The sequence below is a fragment of the Salvelinus namaycush genome, chromosome 6 (genome assembly GCF_016432855.1).
Source record: "Salvelinus namaycush isolate Seneca chromosome 6, SaNama_1.0, whole genome shotgun sequence".
In the NCBI taxonomy this organism is placed as follows: Eukaryota; Metazoa; Chordata; class Actinopteri; order Salmoniformes; family Salmonidae; genus Salvelinus; species Salvelinus namaycush.
The window spans coordinates 47,550,238-47,570,002 of NC_052312.1; the positions used below are offsets into that span (position 1 = coordinate 47,550,238).

Below are 19,765 nucleotides of genomic sequence, written 5' to 3' on the forward strand. Positions count from 1 at the left end.
CACTACCATCACTCACTATTATCACTCACTATTATCACTCACTACCATCACTCACTACCATCACTCACTACCATCACTCACTACCATCACTCCCCACCATCACTCACCACCATCACTCACCACCATCCCTCACCACCACTTCCCACCATCACTCCCCACCATCACTCCCCACCACCACCATCACTCACCACCACCAATCACCATTACTCACCACCACCACCATCACTCACCATCACAACCTCCATCACTCACCATCACTCACCACCACCACTCACCACCACCCACCACCACCACTCACCACCACTCACCACCATCACTCACCACCACCACCATCACTCACCACCACCACCACCACCATCACCACTCACCATCACTCACCACCACCATCACTCACCACCATCCCCATCACTCACCACCACCACTCCCCATAGGCACAACCAACAGGTAATATGTACCATTCATGTTATATTCACAGGCGGTCAGATTACATTTTGGGAGCGAAAGGTAATAATATTGACGCCGTTATTAAACCAGATTGTAAAAAAGGAAATAGGTGTTAAGAGATTATGAGGAAAGGTTTCGGTCTTAGATTCCTCCCGCACCGTGTTCACTGGAAATCTAGAGATCAATAACATTATTTGCATCTAAATGATATAAATGTTTGAGTAACAAAAGCCGTGAACCTCATTCTAGACTGTTTATGACAGGGGGAATATAGCTGCAAGCAGCACTTGACAACGTGCTACCAGGGGAGGTGATCTCAGCCTCAGTCAGATGCATCGCTATTCAAGTCCCTGTTGAGCACCACAATCACGCTACGATGCAGCGACAGCACTGCAAGCCACAGGTTGACCCACACACACGAGCATTTACACACACACACACACACACACACACACACACACACACACACACACACACACACACACACACACACACACACACACACACACACACACACACACACACACACACACACACACACACACACACACACACACACACACCCTCAACACCACCACAGGCCACAGGTTCAGCAGCTGCCTAGTATCACTCTCCCTCTCTTCAATAATGCATGTTCTCTTTAGCTCGAGGCCCGCACCTCTCCTGGAGAGAGTGAATACCACTCCCTGCTGCACACATCCTAATGAGTCCAGCTAACACCGTGTCTCACAAAACACACCAGGGGCTCGGCAAGACTTGCTCGCATGCACCAAACTCTGAATACGCCTTCGTGCAGAGATTGTCAACTCAAATCATTCAAACCCATTTCTATTGTCACCCACAATCCTCTGTGTGTTAGACAGCATGTGTCAACTCTCTGCAGGTTGCTGCAGCCACACGGCTGAGAGGAAGGAAACACTGCATCCAGAGCGTTAGGACTTCTCCCAGCTAAACCCTGCTGCGTTCTGTCTAACAGGCAGTACAGCACTGAGCTGCTTGTTAAACCACATCCAATACACCTGCTGCGTTCTGTCTAACAGGCAGTACAGCACTGAGCTGCTTGTTAAACCACATCCAATACACCTGCTGCGTTCTGTCTAACAGGCAGTACAGCACTGAGCTGCTTGTTAAACCACATCCAATACCTCGTTCCCTGAGGCAAAACCCTGAGCTGCCATACTGTACTATACTGCAGCTGGGCAGGCTGGGCACTTTTACTGCCAGCTTTGTGTGGAAATGGGCTTTAGGAGGTAGTGTAACTATCTGGATAGATCACACAGACAGGGATAGTATGGATGGATCACTGACACTGTTGTGGACAGGCAGAGAGGGAGCGCGTACGCTGCAGCTGGCAGCAGCACTAGTACCTCTTCAAGAATGGGAGAATTTGGGGCTGGGCTTTTTCAGTGCAAAACGAGCTATTACTACTACAATAATACCACCATGAGTATTTATGTTAATACTATTACTACTACAGTGATACCACACTGAGTATTTATGTTAATACTATTACTAATACAATAATACCACAATGAGTATTTATGTTACTGCTATTACTACTACAGTGATACCACAATGCGTATTTATGTTAATACTATTACTAATACAATAATACCACAATTAGTATTTAAGTTACTGCTATTACTACTACAGTGATACCACAATGAGTATTTATGTTAATACTATTACTACTACAATAATACCACCATGAGTATTTATGTTATTGTTATTAATACTACAATAATACCACGATGAATATTTATGTTACTGCTATTACTACTTCAGTGATACCACAATGCGTATTTATGTTAATACTATTACTAATACAATAATACCACAATTAGTATTTATGTTACTGCTATTACTACTACAGTGATACCACAATGAGTATTTATGTTAATACTATTACTACTACAATAATACCACCATGAGTATTTATGTTATTGCTATTAATACTACAATAATACCACAATTAGTATTTATGTTACTGCTATTACTACCAGTGTTTCTACTATTACTAAAATGATTATTTCTGTTAGCACTACTAATAATACAACCACTACCACACAGCAACTATGACTACCTTTACCTGACACTACTACCCAAGCTTCAGTCTACTACCACACAGTAACTATGACTACCTTTACCTGACACTACTACCCAAGCTTCAGTCCACTACCACACAGTAACTATGACTACCTTTACCTGACACTACTACCCACGCTTCAGTCTACTACCACAAAGTAACTATGACTACCTTTACCTGACACTACTACACACGCTTCAGTCTACTACCACACAGTAACTATGACTACCTTTACCTGACACTACTACCCAAGCTTCAGTCTACTACCACACAGTAACTATGACTACCTTTACCTGACACTACTACCCAAGCTTCAGTCCACTACCACACAGTAACTATGACTACCTTTACCTGACACTACTACCCAAGCTTCAGTCTACTACCACACAGTAACTATGACTACCTTTACCTGACACTACTACCCAAGCTTCAGTCTACTACCACACAGTAACTATGACTACCTTTACCTGACACTACTACCCAAGCTTCAGTCTACTACCACACAGTAACTATGACTACCTTTACCTGACACTACTACCCACGCTTCAGTCTACTACCACACAGCAACTATGACTACCTTTACCTGACACTACTACACACGCTTCAGTCTACTACCACACAGTAACTATGACTACCTTTACCTGACACTACTACCCAAGCTTCAGTCTACTACCACACAGTAACTATGACTACCTTTACCTGACACTACTACCCAAGCTTCAGTCCACTACCACACAGTAACTATGACTACCTTTACCTGACACTACTACCCAAGCTTCAGTCCACTACCACACAGTAACTATGACTACCTTTACCTGACACTACTACCCAAGCTTCAGTCCACTACCACACAGTAACTATGACTACCTTTACCTGACACTACTACCCAAGCTTCAGTCTACTACCACACAGTAACTATGACTACCTTTACCTGACACTACTACCCAAGCTTCAGTCTACTACCACACAGTAACTATGACTACCTTTACCTGACACTACTACCCAAGCTTCAGTCTACTACCACACAGTAACTATGACTACCTTTACCTGACACTACTACCCAAGCTTCAGTCCACTACCACACAGTAACTATGACTACCTTTACCTGACACTACTACCCAAGCTTCAGTCTACTACCACACAGTAACTATGACTACCTTTACCTGACACTACTACCCAAGCTTCAGTCCACTACCACACAGTAACTATGACTACCTTTACCTGACACTACTACCCAAGCTTCAGTCTACTACCACACAGTAACTATGACTACCTTTACCTGACACTACTACCCACGCTTCAGTCTACAACCACACAGTAACTATGACTACCTTTACCTGACACTACTACCCAAGCTTCAGTCTACTACCACACAGTAACTATGACTACATTTACCTGACACTACTACCCAAGCTTCAGTCTACTACCACACAGTAACTATGACTACCTTTACCTGACACTACTACCCAAGCTTCAGTCCACTACCACACAGTAACTATGACTACCTTTACCTGACACTACTACCCAAGCTTCAGTCTACTACCACACAGTAACTATGACTACCTTTACCTGACACTACTACCCAAGCTTCAGTCTACTACCACACAGTAACTATGACTACCTTTACCTGACACTACTACACACGCTTCAGTCCACTACCACACAGTAACTATGACTACCTTTACCTGACACTACTACCCAAGCTTCAGTCCACTACCACACAGTAACTATGACTACCGTTACCTGACACTACTACCCAAGCTTCAGTCCACTACCACACAGTAACTATGACTACCTTTACCTGACACTACTACACACACTTCAGTCTACTACCACACAGTAACTATGACTACCTTTACCTGACACTACTACCCAAGCTTCAGTCTACTACCACACAGTAACTATGACTACCTTTACCTGACACTACTACCCAAGCTTCAGTCCACTACCACACAGTAACTATGACTACCTTTACCTGACACTACTACCCACGCTTCAGTCCACTACCACACAGTAACTATGACTACCTTTACCTGACACTACTACCCAAGCTTCAGTCCACTACCACACAGTAACTATGACTACCTTTACCTGACACTACTACCCACGCTTCAGTCTACTACCACACAGTAACTATGACTACCTTTACCTGACACTACTACCCAAGCTTCAGTCCACTACCACACAGTAACTATGACTACCTTTACCTGACACTACTACCCACGCTTCAGTCTACTACCACACAGTAACTATGACTACCTTTACCTGACACTACTACCCACGCTTCAGTCTACTACCACACAGTAACTATGACTACCTTTACCTGACACTACTACCCAAGCTTCAGTCCACTACCACACAGTAACTATGACTACCTTTACCTGACACTACTACCCAAGCTTCAGTCTACTACCACACAGTAACTATGACTACCTTTACCTGACACTACTACCCAAGCTTCAGTCTACTACCACACAGTAACTATGACTACCTTTACCTGACACTACTACCCAAGCTTCAGTCTACTACCACACAGTAACTATGACTACCTTTACCTGACACTACTACCCAAGCTTCAGTCTACTACCACACAGTAACTATGACTACCTTTACCTGACACTACTACCCAAGCTTCAGTCCACTACCACACAGTAACTATGACTACCTTTACCTGACACTACTACACACGCTTCAGTCTACTACCACACAGTAACTATGACTACCTTTACCTGACACTACTACCCAAGCTTCAGTCTACTACCACACAGTAACTATGACTACCTTTACCTGACACTACTACCCAAGCTTCAGTCTACTACCACACAGTAACTATGACTACCTTTACCTGACACTACTACCCAAGTCTCAGTCTACTACCACACAGTAACTATGACTACCTTTACCTGACACTACTACCCAAGCTTCAGTCTACTACCACACAGTAACTATGACTACCTTTACCTGACACTACTACCCAAGCTTCAGTCTACTACCACACAGTAACTATGACTACCTTTACCTGACACTACTACCCACGCTTCAGTCTACTACCACACAGTAACTATGACTACCTTTACCTGACACTACTACCCAAGCTTCAGTCCACTACCACACAGTAACTATGACTACCTTTACCTGACACTAGTCAGCAGCACTACCAGAACAGCAGCTCCACATCCAGCTGTACATACAACCGTACGGATGGAGACCTGTGTACGCCCCTGGCTATGGTGTGTGTGACACCTACATTGTAGTTGTGTGTGTGACTTACAGCGTGTGTGTGGCTTATAGAGTGTGTGACTAAGGGTGTGTGTGTGTGGGTGTTATGTTGTGTGAGTGGGTGTGTGTTACGGTGTAAGCGTGTGGGTGTGTGTATTACGGCGAGAGAGTGTGACTAAGGGTGTGCGTGTGTGTGTGTGTGCGTGCGTGCGTGCGTACATGTGTGTGTGTGTGTGTGTGTGTGTGAGACTTACAATGTGGGTGTGTGTGTAGCACCTGCTCCAGGTCACCCAGCATGGTGAGGATCACCTCCTTGTCCAGCTGAGCCGTGCCCTCGCGGGCGCCCCCCTCTGCCTCCTCCTCTGCCCAGTACCCCCTCTCCCTGCCACCCTGGTCCCCGACCCTGGTGCCAGCTGCTGATGCCACCTCGTCGTCCGAACGCCCGCTGCTGCCTTCTTCATCCGTACCCTCCTCCCTGGGCTTCCCCAGCTGCCCACGTGGCGTCTCCCGAGGCGGTTGCAATTGCCCGCCCAGCGATGCCCGCCCGACCGCCGTGCACCTCCATGGCACGGGAATGAGGGAGTGCTCCGACTGGGAGAGAACTTTTGTCAGGGAGAGGGACAGGGAGCGCGCCCTGGTGCCCCTCGCGCCCCCACCATCCCTGGCTGGCTCCTTCCTGGGGCTGCCTCCTCGCGCTGGGGATGATGACAAGGACGAAGAGGATTTGGAAGGCGTGAGCGGGTCATCTAGCTCGAAGGAGTACACCCGCTGCTCGCCCTCGCTCAGCAGGGTCAGGTTGGTCAGGGAGCGCTGCTTGCGGAGGTTCAGGTTGTCTGGGAGGGGCTGGGGGGGTCGGCGAGGGGGGCTTCCACCCTGGTACACGGAGAACTCGGCGCCTCTCTTCATCTTCACCTCCTTTCTCTCGTTCACTCTCTCTCTGTTCGTCAGTGGGTCTGTGCTGGTCCACCTGTTTGGCTCTGTTCCCGTTCACATTCTGGCAGTGGTGGCTGGTGAGCCGGAGGAGGGGAGAGGAGAAGAGGGTGGTGAGAGAGGTGAAGACTCCTCTATCTGTGGGGGGGGGCTTAGGTGGCCCCGTGTCCAGCGCTCACCGAGGGTCCAGGCTTCATCCAGATGGAGGGAGTGAGGGATGGAGGGATGGAGAGCATGTCGCAGACGCCTGGATGAAAAACTCCCCCCTCACGCACAGAAGAGTCCAGAGGCATCCTCCAGACATTGCATTCCCATGGTCACCCAGCTAATAACTGGTGCCACAGACACACACAACACAAAAAAACAGACACTGCTTTACCTCCCCCTCCTCCTCCTCTTCTTTCTCTCTCCTCCACCTCAAAACAGCAAGAAGCGGTGAGGGGTGTGGATGAATGCGATTTTACATCTCTCTCTTTCTCACGCAATCTCTCTCTCTCCTCCGCTCTATTCTACTCTCTCTCTGCTTCTCTCTCTCTGCTTCTCCCTCTCTTTATCTTTCTCTATTAAGAGCAGAGGGGAGCATTTCATTCCTCTCTGCTCTCCTGTTAATTACCAGCTCAGCAGAGCCTTTGCTTCTCTCCCTCTCTCCTCTCCTCACACCAGAGAATGGAGCCAGCACTCAATCTCTCCACTCCACAGAATTCAGCCTGCAATTCTATCCTTCCTCTCCCTCTGCCGCTCTCTCTCTTACTCTCTGCCTCATCTGTTTCTCCCTCCTCTCTCTTCTCTCTCTCTCTCTCTCTCTCTCTCTTGTCTCGCTGGTTTCCCTTCCCTCTGCTGCAGTAGTGGCAGCCTCTGCTGTGGCTACTGCCGACCATCAAAGCACGTGTCTTCAGTCTCCACGTCTGCCCACTTCAGTTCAGGAAACGCCTCACCACAAGTCGCAGGGTACTTGGGGAGTATGTGTGTGAGTGAAAGAGTCAAAGGATGAAAATGCATGTTCAACACTGCTGCCTCCTCCTCTTCTCCCTCTGCTCCTCCTCCTCCTCCTCCTCCTCCTCCTCTCCCTCTCCCTCTTCTCCTTCCCCTCCTCTTCTCCTCCCTTTCTGCTCCTCCCCTTCTCCCTCTTCTCCTCCCCCTTCTCCTCCCCCTTTTTTCCTCCTCCTCCTCCCCTTCTCCCTCTTCTCCTCCCTTTCTTCTCCTCCCCTTCGCCCTCTTCTCCTCCCTCTTCTCCCCCTCGTCTCCTCTTCTCCTCCCCTTCTCCCACTTCTCCTCCCTCGTCTCCTCTTCTCCTCCCCTTCTCCCACTTCTCCTCCCTCTTCTCCTCCCCCTCTTCTCCTCTTCTCCTCCCCTTCTCCCACTTCTCCTCCCCTTCTCCCCCCTCTCCCTCTCTGCTTTCCCTGATAAAAACCACAGTGACTCGGAGTTGTTTGGACAGCACACCTGCGAGTTGCGGCTCCCTGATAGCCGTGCTGCGCTGATGCACAGGCTAATTAAACACTATAGGGTTAATGAGGTAAGGAGTAAAGCCCCGGCTCTCCTCTCACCTCGACAAGACTGCAGACTGTCTGTCAACAGATTCAACACTTCCTCTAGTATTAATAACCTCAACAGTACAGACACACACACCATAGACAAACAACAGCCTCCATGTGACCACACATGCTATAAGCTCGTGATGCAGAGAAACTCATGGTAGCAGTTGCCCTGAGCAACCATATCCAAGGTGACATTAACTGACATGGACAGAGATGGTATTTATAGTTGTAGGATCTTAATTTGACCAGTTTCTCCCCAGACATTTTTGTAGGGGTTGATACATTTTTAGTTAGTTCAAGTCTGACATTTTAAAATGTGTGCCAAGAGTGTGCAAAGCTGTCATCAAGGCAAAAGGTGGCTACTTAGAAGAATTTCAAATATAAAATATATTTTGATTTGTTTAACACTTTTTTGGGTTACTACATGATTCCATATGGTTTATTTCATAGTTTTGATGTCTTCACTATTATTCTAAATATAGAAAAACCCTGGAATGAGTAGGCGTGTCCAAACTTTTGACTGGTACTGTATGCCTACCTCTACATTGACGCTACACTGATCTTCTGTGAAATGACTGTAAGTTGCTCTGTCCGTTAAACCACCAAAATGTAAATTAAATGTAAACTCAGTGCTGCAGGAAATTTAGCCCGAAGATGATGAACCATAAGTAGCTTTTTGAAAGACTTCCTTCACTATAGAGGCTACCGCAGACTCACATTCCAGGCAAGGAGCAGTTCAGGAGTCAAAACTAAGAAAAAATACAAGGGCGCAGTTTCCCCTAGGTACAGATCTAGGATCTGCTTTCCCTCCCTGAATCCTAACCTTATGAATAGTGAGGGGAAAACAAAACTGACCCAGGATCAGTGTCTGGGGGCAACACAATCGTCCTGATACAGAAGTGAACCACCATGGTTCCTCAGATTATCATCTACATACGTTCATAAAAAGACCCCAAAAAACAGCAAAATCAGACTTTCTGAGTAGAACGCAACTGCAAACATTTTCATAAATGAACAAATCAAAGCAGAAAGTTTTTCTGTTTCGCTGCCCGCGGCGCTCATTGTGCCGTGACCACAGTGTGTATATTACAGGTTTGGCGATGTAAAAACACAACATTCCAGACATTGTACTTCGGGTGTGGCTTTGTAAAGGCATACATTTAGAGGACTAAAGTAGCGCTATGTAGGGGCCGTTCCCTTTGCAGACGACGATTTGGGGAGTCATTTGTTTTGTGACAGAACAATCTTTTGTTTTCCCCATACCCAAATGACAAACCAGTTTATAGTAGAGCAAGGCCTAAGACATGCAGTATGTTTAATTAACATGCAGACCCACTAGGCAGGAATACATAGCAATATCTATTTTCTATGTCACAATAGATGTACTATGATTTGTACGTAATAACACGTCATCATTTCCAAAGGACATTATCCACATTACATTTCCATCGCATTGAAATTCTATTGGTCTCTGTGTAAATGCTAACCTGAGCTGCAGCCCAGCCCACCACCCAGACAATACAGATTCTAGCTATCTCTGTCTCCTGCAGCCTCTGGCCACTGTCTATCCGGATGAGCCGCCACATCCCCACAGCTAGAACAAGACGCCGGGCGCCGGGGCGTAACCGACGGCAACTGCGTAAACAAAGGGCCACAGATGCCTCCAGTGTCCGCCAGTCGTTCCTGACCTTTTCCCTTCGCCGTGTGAGGCGGGGATCAAGGGACCCCCCATGCTACCTCAAACACAAACATGCACACACGCATTCACCGGAAAGTACACACACATACAATGTACTGTAACACACACACACACACACACACACACACACACACACACACACACACACACACACACACACACACACACACACACACACACACACACACACACACACACACACACACACACACACACACACACACACACGCGCGCGCACACGCGCGTGTCAGCGAGTGTTGCCCACCTGAGATTTCTTCCAGGCACTGCTTGGCAGTCTTGCTGTAGACCAGGTCTCCCTTGGTGGGGCTGAGGCAGTGGTCTGTGGGGGCCACCGTGGTACAGTCGTTCTCGGAGTACGTCCTGGGAGAAACAAACAAAGCCATGGTTATTCAGGAGCCACATTGCATAGAGTGTTTGTTTTCATGTGGTAAAAAACCCAACGGGACCCGGACTGAAATACTCTTTTTGTGCTTTTTCGTATTTTCAACAGACGAGGATGAATATCTCAGGAGGATCTCTTGGATGAAGTGAGGTTTTGTGGGTGAAGGGAAGTTTGTATCTGTATCTGTGTGTACATGTGTGTGTGTGTGTGCATGCATGAGCCTGCCTATGTGGAGTCAAAATCCACATACTGGCTTGCATTCTCTGTCTCCCTATAGCCTATGGGCCCTGGTCAAAAGTAGTGCACTAAAAAGGGAATAGGGTACCATTTGGTAGGCTGTCACGTTCCTGACCTGTTTTCTGTTGTTTTGTATGTGTTTAGTTGGTCAGGACGTGAGCTGGGTGGGAATTCTATGTTGTGTGTCTAGTTTGTCTGTTTCTATGTCAGCCTAGTGTGGGTTCTCAATCAGAGACAGATGGTAGTCGTTGTCTCTGATTGAGACTCATATATAGGAGGCTTGTTTTGTGTTGGGATTTTGTGGGTGTTTGTTACCTGTCTCTGTGTTTGTGTTCTGCACCAGATAGGTCTGTATCGGTTTTGCACATTTGTTATTTTGTAGGTTGTTTGTAGTGTTTCACTTGTGTTTGTATTAAACATGTTTAACACTAGCCGCGCTGCATTTTGGTCCTCTCCTTCATCCCTGGAAGAAAACCTTTACAGAAACACCCACCAAACCCGGACCAAGCAGCGTGGCAACGGGCAGCAGCAACAGCAGCAGCGGTGCCAGGAGGAATGGTCATGGGAGGAAATCATAAACGGAAAAGGACCCTGGGCAAAGGTGGGAGAGAATCGCCACTCTTGGGAGGAGAAGGAGGCAGCCACAGCCCAGGAGCGCTGGATTGAGGAGGCAGCACGTAAGAGAGGCTGGAAGCCCGAGAGGCTCACCCAAAAATTTCTTGGGGGGGGGGGGGGGGGCTAAAGGGGCGTTTGGCGAAGCCGGGTTGGATACCTGAGCCAACTCCCCGGGCTTACCGTGGAGTGAGAGGGCGTCGTACTGGTCAGACACCGTGTTATGCGGTAAAGCGCACGGTGTCCCCAGTACGCGTGCTTAGCCCAGTGCGGGCTATTCCACCTTGCCGCACTGGGAGGGCTAGGTTGGGCATCGAGCTGGATGTCATGAAGCCGGCCCAACGTATCTGGCCTCCAGTACGTCTCCTCGGGCCGGCGTACATGGCACCAGCCTTACAGGTGGTGTCCCCGGTTCGCCTGCATAGCCCAGTGCGGGTTGTTCCACCTCGCCGCACTGGCAGGGCTACGGGGACCATTCAACCTGGTAAGGTTGGAGAGGCTCGGTGCTCAAGAGCGCGTGTCCTCCTTCACGGTCCGGTATATCCGGCGCCACCTTCCCGCCCCAGCCCAGTACCACCAGTGCCTACACCACGCACCAGGCTTCCAGTGCATCGCCAGAGCCCTGTTCCTCCTCCCCGCACTCGCCCTGAGGTGCGTGCCCTCAGCCCGGTACCTCCAGTTCCGGCACCACGCATCAGGCCTATAGTGCGTCTCAGCCGGCCAGAGTATGCCGTCTGCCCAGCGGCGCCTGAACTGCCCGTCTGCCCAGCGGCGCCTGAACTGCCCGTCTGCCCAGCGGCGCCTGAACTGCCCGTCTGCCCAGCGCCGTCTGAGCCATCCGTCTGCCCAGCGCCGTCTGAGCCATCCGTCTGCCCAGCGCCGTCTGAGCCATCCGTCTGCCCAGCGCCGTCTGAGCCATCCGTCTGCCCAGCGCCGTCTGAGCCATCCGTCTGCCCAGCGCCATCTGAGCCATCCGTCTGCCCAGCGCCATCTGAGTCATCCGTCTGCCACGAGCCATTAGAGCCGCCCGTCTGTCCCGAGCCATTAGAGCCGCCCGTCAGTCAGGAGCCGCTAGAGCCGTCCGTCAGTCAGGAGCCGCCAGAGCCGCCAGCCAGTCAGGAGCTGCCAGAGACGCCAGCCAGTCAGGAGCTGCCAGAGACGCCAGCCAGTCAGGAGCTGCCAGAGACGCCAGCCAGTCAGGAGCTGCCAGAGACGCCAGCCAGTCAGGAGCTGCCAGAGCTGCCCTACAGTCATGAGCTGCCCTACAGTCATGAGCTGCCCTACAGTCATGAGCTGCCCTACAGTCATGAGCTGCCCTCCAGTCATGAGCTGCCCTCCAGTCATGAGCTGCCCTCCAGTCATGAGCTGCCCTTCAGTCATGAGCTGCCCTTCAGTCATGAGCTGCCCTTCAGTCATGAGCTGCCCTTCAGTCATGAGCTGCCCTCCAGTCATGAGCTGCCCTCCAGTCATGAGCTGCCCTCCAGTCATGAGCTGCCACTCAGTCCGGAGCTGCCACTCAGTCCGGAGCTGCCACTCAGTCCGGAGCTGCCACTAGTCCGGAGTTGTCCCTCTGTCCGGAGTTGTCTCTCTGTCCTGAGCTACCTCTCTGTCCTGGGCTACCTCTTTGTCCTGAACTACCTCTCTGTCCTGAGTTGTCTCCTCTATTGTAGAGGGGAGTTGGTGAAGGTTCCTGGACCATGGTCGGGGGCGAGGGTCGCCACTCAAGGGACGCTAAGGAGGTGGACAAAGACAATGGTGGAGTGGTGCCCTCGTCCACCGCCGGAGCCGCCACCGCGGACAGATGCCCACCCAGACCCTCCCCTTGAGTTTTAGGGGTGCGCCCGGAGTTCGCACCTTGAGGGGGGGGTTCTGTCACGTTCCTGACCTGTTTTCTGTTGTTTTGTATGTGTTTAGTTGGTCAGGACGTGAGCTGGGTGGGAATTCTATGTTGTGTGTCTAGTTTGTCTGTTTCTATGTCAGCCTAGTGTGGGTTCTCAATCAGAGACAGATGGTAGTCGTTGTCTCTGATTGAGACTCATATATAGGAGGCTTGTTTTGTGTTGGGATTTTGTGGGTGTTTGTTACCTGTCTCTGTGTTTGTGTTCTGCACCAGATAGGTCTGTATCGGTTTTGCACATTTGTTATTTTGTAGGTTGTTTGTAGTGTTTCACTTGTGTTTGTATTAAACATGTTTAACACTAGCCGCGCTGCATTTTGGTCCTCTCCTTCATCCCTGGAAGAAAACCTTTACATAGGCAGCCTGTGTTTGTTCCCTTGCCTTGGGCAGAGATGTGAGAAACACAGCCAGACGTCCTGACGGCTGCTAGATAACTCTCCCTCACCGGCACACCCACAATAAAGCCTTTCCCCAGCCACCTGCACCGCCACAGATAAACTGGCATCCACAGAATGCTGCATCAGCCAATGAGTTGAGCACCGTGAAACCTCGGTTTCTAACATCCGCCCTACAAACTACTTCTAGATACATAGAATTTCACAGAGAGAAACATTCAGAAATATGGCAGCAATTTGACAGCCTGCAAAAAATGTAGTAATGGGTAAATTAATTGTTTACTGGGGAGGGTATATATTCTGACAACTCAGTTTAGGAATGTTTGTTATAAAGATGTATAACAAGGATCTCAAATCAGTCTAAAAATACCCTGATAAATGTACTGAGAACAAAACAAAGCACAGCACAGCCAATCATAAGTGAGAATCTCAGGTCGAATCAGGTCAGAGAGAGGACGCACACACAACGTTACCGTCACACAGCAGCGCCTTACAACCACCTCCCCGGCTGCTGTCAAAGGCGGAGGCAGGGGGACTGTAATCAACGAAACACAAACTGCAGCTAACTGCTGCCTCTGCTCTTCTCAGCCCCGGCTGCTCTGCTGTGGCACAGGAGAGGGAAGAAACCTAATTGGCCCTGAAATGATGGTAAATTGCGGCGCAGCGGGAGGCCCTAAGTGGGAGGCCGCTGACAGTTCCTCCTCTGTTCAGGCAGGTCGGCGGGGGCACACCTCCCTCCGGAAGGGAGTGAGAGAAACAGAGGAAAGGGGGAGGGAGGGAGACATGGGATACTATAGCCAGGATTGGACAAGTGAAGGGGAGAGGGAGGCGGGAGTGTGAGTGATCAGGTAGAACTGAGCATGTCAACCTGTTGGCTGCTGAGCCACAGAAGACAACGTGCTTTTCATTTTGGTTGATTGCATCCTGGTTAAGTAGCTGAGCCGCTCATGATTAGGACCTGACATGAATACAAAGTAGGAGAGGGTTATGAAGAGAATCCCTTTTTAATGGCATGACATTACAGTGTATTTTGTGCGTTGCTTGTCTCCCATTTAATGCAGATGGAGAACAGGTTGGAGAACAACAGCCGTCAACTGCATCTGCCTATGAATGATAATCAGGGATGCCTGTTAATGGGCAAGACGGCGAGGTGCATTGGACGGATTAGGACTCATTCTCAATGGTGAGTCAGCGAGCAGCAGAGTGCATTGTGTGCCAAGGTTGAACCCTTCTTGGAAATAATAGAGAAAGAGAAGAGAGGGAAAAGTTCCTCGGAAGCCGATTATGGCTCGTTAATAGGACCCCCCCCCCCCAAAAGGCCAGAACTGTTGTTAGCACGCCCGCCATCATGCACAGACTCTGTCTCTGACATCCCAAAGCCCCTATCCAGCGGCCCCCATCCAGTCGACAGATTGAAAGGTGGGAAATTAGCTTTGATGTGCGGCATCCGTCTGGAATCAAGGCTTCCAACTCTCTCCAGACACTCTAATAATAGGGGTTATTTGGAGCGCCGTGGGATGCAGAGATTCAATTGGTTGTACACACATCAAGATGGAGTGTGACTGGACGGGCCAGCCCTCGTGTGTCTGTGTGTGACTGTAGGGTTGTCAAACGAGCCTTGGCACCACATGCAGTCCCGTGGGCACAATGACAGAAGGCGGGATACGGATAAAGGAATGGAAGTATGGAGGGATGGATGAGGGCCTCTTTTCTCTCCATGAAACCTGTTCTAGATGGATCATGATGAGAGACCAGTCAAGACGCAGCCTGCGTCCCAAATAGCTCCCTATTTCCTATATACCTTAGAGCAGAAACCTGTGGGCCCTGGTCAAAAACAGTCCTCTGGTCAAAAGTAATGCACAATACAGGGATGCCATTGGGATCAGATGCATTTGATAAGACAAGTAAGGTTGAAAGAAAGGCTGGAAATTCATCTTGGAGTATAACTGTCACTGTAGAAGAGGATATTTTAGACAAACATGCCCAATAATTCCCCCTCAATTCCACTAACAACGAGTATCTAAACTGTCCAAATAAATCATTTATTTTGTATTGTTCTCAACAAAGTTGAACTCCTTCGCAGAAATCAAGTGGCAAACAAGGGACATGTGCTGCATATAAAACACCCAAATGATGGACGGATCAGACACAAGTTCAGCTGAACTATGTCAGGTGGAACAGAGGGCCTTGGTGTAATGCTGCAGGCATAGACATCAGGACATGGAGGTAGTGAGGTGAGTTTGGAGTGTCATTCTAACAACCTGCTGAGGTTAGTTTGGACTGTCATTCTAACAACCTGCTGAGGTTAGTTTGGAGTGTCATTCTAACAACCTGCTGAGGTTAGTTTGGAGTGTCATTCTAACAACCTGCTGAGGTTAGTTTGGAGTGTCATTCTAACAACCTGCTGAGGTTAGTTTGGACTGTCATTCTAACAACCTGCTGAGGTGAGTTTGGACTGTCATTCTAACAACCTGCTGAGGTTAGTTTGGACTGTCATTCTAACAACCTGCTGAGGTGAAGGGAGTGCACCAGAGCTGAGGGGAAGGCAGTGTACCAGAGCTGAGGGGAAGGCAGTGTACCAGAGCTGAGGGGAAGGCAGTGTACCAGAGCTGAGGGGATGGCTGTGCACCAGACCTGAGGGGAAGGCTGAGGAGAAGGCAGTGCACCAGAGCTCATTTGGGTAATTGTGATTTGATTGTGCATTTTTCTTTGTATTTTAAGTGAACATCCTACAATGCCCTCTATAGAAAAGTCCAAGTCTGTTAACAGCCTTGAAGACAAAGGCTGTCAGATGAGGATTCTTAGCTTGATGGGATTACTCCCCCAGGTTACTAGTGGTATGCACGCACGTACACACACAGACACAGACACACACACACACGCACAGTTGCACATACACAGACAGTCTCACCTATACATGAAGGGGGCGACGGTGGCTGTGTTGGGGTGGTTGTGCTGCTGCTGCTGGGGGAGCTGCACCGCTCCGTTCCCCCCCATGGCCCCTGGGGGCTGGGACAGGGCAGAGGTGCTGGTGGAAGACACCATGTTGCTTCGCCGGCCCTCCAGGCCCCCCAGGGAGCGCTGCTGCATGTAGTAGCCCCCCTGGCCCCCTTTAACCACCTTGGCCTTGTCCCCTTCCCTGCCCCCTCCACTACCACCCTGGGTGGCCTGGGTCTGGGCTTGACCGCCGGCCGGCTTCCCCGTAGCCGAGGGGGCCTTGAGCCCAGGCTTGGGGATTCCACTGGAGGCAGGGGGGATGGCGCTGTCCTTCTTGCCCGCTGCAGGCTTGCCTCCCTTGGGGATGAGGCTGGCGATCTTAGAGGTCTTCTTGGATGGATCCACCATGGGTTCCCGTTGTTCCTCTTTGGGAGGGGTGCTGGCCTTACCTCCTTTGCTCCTGCTCTTATCCTCCTTGTCTTTGGGCTGGGGCAGGGACTTATTGCTGCCGCCGCTGGAGGGCGACGAGTCCTTCACACAGCCCTTGTTGGCTGCTGCCAGGGAGGGGGGCGAGGCAGTCTTGGCCAGCGGCTTGGTGCTGTTGCTGCTGCTAGTACACATTGACGACGTTGGCTCCGTTATGCTTAGCCCTTCCTCGCCGTACTCCGACATGTCATCCTCCTCCTGCAAGGCCATCTCGGCCACCGACGGCGAAGTCCGCGAGGCCGAGCGAGGGTTGATCATCCGGAACTTGTCCAGCATGGATCTCTGGGAGGCGCCACCGCCAGCGACAGAGCCCGACTTGGGCGCCTCGGTCATGGGGGGCCGTAGGCGGTCGGAGGCGGGGGGTGGGGTGGGCGAGTGAGAGGGCGAGGTGGAGACCGAGAGCATGGAGGAGGTGGCACTGTGCTTCATGTTCATGGACTTGCTGCGCCAGGACTTGCCGGCGGTGGGGGAGGGGATGGCAGAGGCCAGCTGCTGCCCGCTGAGGCTGGTGGGCACGGGGGCACCTCCGTTCATGCTGCCAGGCAGAGGGATGCTCTTCGCCGATTCTGCAAGGGAGACAGACAAACAGACACACCACAGTTACATCAACCGTCTCAGGAACACAACTGGATCAATACAAGCACATGTGGTCTCATATACTGAGAGAACAATTTGGATTGAAAATGATATGGCAGGTACTTTCTATATAGAGCCAAATATTCACCATCATTGAGTCATCTACAGCAGGGGTGTCAAACTCATTTCATGGAGGGCCTAGTGCCTGCAGTTTTACGTTTTGTCCTTTCATTGAATCCCTAGACCACCAGGTGTGGGGAGTTCCTTACTAATTAGTGACCTTAATTCATCAATCAAATACAAAGGAGGAGGGACACTCGGCCCTCCGTGAAATGAGTCTGACACCTGTGATCTACAGCCTCTGGCACTTTGACAGAAGAACCATCATTGCAGTAAAAATGCTCTCAAAAGTAGCACGCTATGATATAAAAACACACAGGGTCTTCCCCAACGACAGTTATGACTAGAGTAGTCCATCACATGGGAGCCTTCCATTGGCTTCATGCTGGTGTCTCAAAGATGTTGTTGAACCCAGCCCAGGATCCACTACACTGTCACATTTACACTTCTATTACATGATCACAAGCAGAGAGAAAGAGAGGGAGAGAAGGAGAGAGAGGGAGAGAAAGAGGGGAGATAGAGGGGGGAGAGAGAGAGACAGAGAGACAGAGACAGAGAGAGAGAGAGAGAGAGAGAGAGAGAGAGGGGGAGAGATAAAGAGAGAGAGATAAAAACGAGAGCGATGCTGTTTGGATGGGTCAGCAGGCATTTTCTGCACCAAGGGAGACAGACATAGAAAGGCTTGTCTTGCTCTCTCTGCTAGGCTGCAGGGGGGATTGGTTGGTGAGGATGGGGGGCATAGTCGGGGGGTAGGAACAAAAAAGAAACGGAGCAGATCGGCAATGCGCTATCCAAATCTTTCCCACAGCAAACAGATCCTAGTGCAGCAGTGCAGCAGTGCAGCCTGCTGCGCGCTCAAGCAAAAAATGTACTCTGCGATTCTGCGAAACCTAAAACTGTTGCCATTTCCCCTTGTGACAGTGGGATGCCAGCAATTCACCCCCTGGGCCAAAGCTGCCTGGGAACTTGGCAGGTGTCTAATGCCAACAGAAAATAAAAACATTTACTAGTGTGGCGTTGGAAAGCAAGAATGGGTTGATACATGAATAAAACAACTGTATACTCGCTTTCAAAACAACCGGGGTGTTTCAGAAAGCGCACACACACACACACACACACACACACACACACACACACACACACACACACACACACACACACACACACACACACACACACACACACACACACACACACACACACACACACACACACACACACACACACACACACACACACACACACACACGCACACACACACGCAGAGACACAGACACACACACTCTATGACGTGTCGGCGCTACACTAGATGGACACAACCACGCCCCACGTACACCCATCCGTCAGGAGCGTGAGATAACCGATGGTCCTGTTAGCCGCTCAGCAGTGGCTCTGACCTTCTGAAGGACCCCCATTTCTCCTCTCTAGTGGGTGTTCAGATCATCATCAATCCCCTAGCAGACGCCTCCCGGCCCCTACGCTGTGCTTTCCCTGGAGATATATTAATACTGTGCTGCTACTTTCTACCAAGGGGAGAAGTTAGTGATAGGAAATGCATTGCAACCTTAAGGATTATACAATATACTGTATATACAAAAGTATGTGGACACCCCTTCAAATGAGTGGATTCGGCTATTTCAGCCACACCCGTTGCTGACAGGTGTATACAATTGAGCACACAGCCATACAATCTCCATAGACACACATTGGCAGTAGAATGGCCTTACTGAAGAACTTAGTGACTTTCAACGTGGCACCGTCAAGTCAGTTCGTCAAATTTCTGCCCTGCTAGAGCTCCCCCGGTCAACTGTAAGTTCTGTTATTGTGAAGGGGTAACGTTTACAAGCAACAACAGCTCAGCCACGAAGTGGTAGGACACCCAAGCTCACAGAACAGAACCACAGAGTGTTGGAGCGCATAGCGTGTAAATATCGTCTGTCCTCGGTTGCAACACTAACTACCGAGTTCCAAACTGCCTCTGGAAGCAACGTCAGCAGTCGGGAGCATCATGAAATGGGTCTCCGTGGCCGAGCATCCGCACACAAGCCTAAGATCACCATGCGCAATGCCAAGCGTCGGCTGGAGTGGTGTAAAGCTCGCCACAATTGGACTCTGGAGCAGTGAAATCGCGTTCTCTGGAGTGATGAATCACGCTTCACCATCTGGCAGTCCGACGGACTAACGTG

General features: G+C 50.0%; 1 protein-coding gene across 3 annotated transcripts in view; it reads right to left on the reverse strand.

Moving 5' to 3' along the window:
* The window catches only part of LOC120050110 (neuron navigator 3-like), a 226,253-nt gene that overhangs the window by 84,534 nt on the left and 121,954 nt on the right, over window positions 1-19,765 (reverse strand). For all 3 annotated transcript variants that reach the window (XM_038996755.1, XM_038996754.1, XM_038996753.1), the window contains exons 8-9: window positions 16,372-17,449; window positions 10,182-10,297 (exon numbers count right to left, since the gene is read on the reverse strand). In XM_038996755.1, coding sequence (XP_038852683.1) covers window positions 10,182-10,297; window positions 16,372-17,449 — 1,194 coding nt within the window. The remainder of the gene's footprint in view (window positions 1-10,181; window positions 10,298-16,371; window positions 17,450-19,765) is intronic.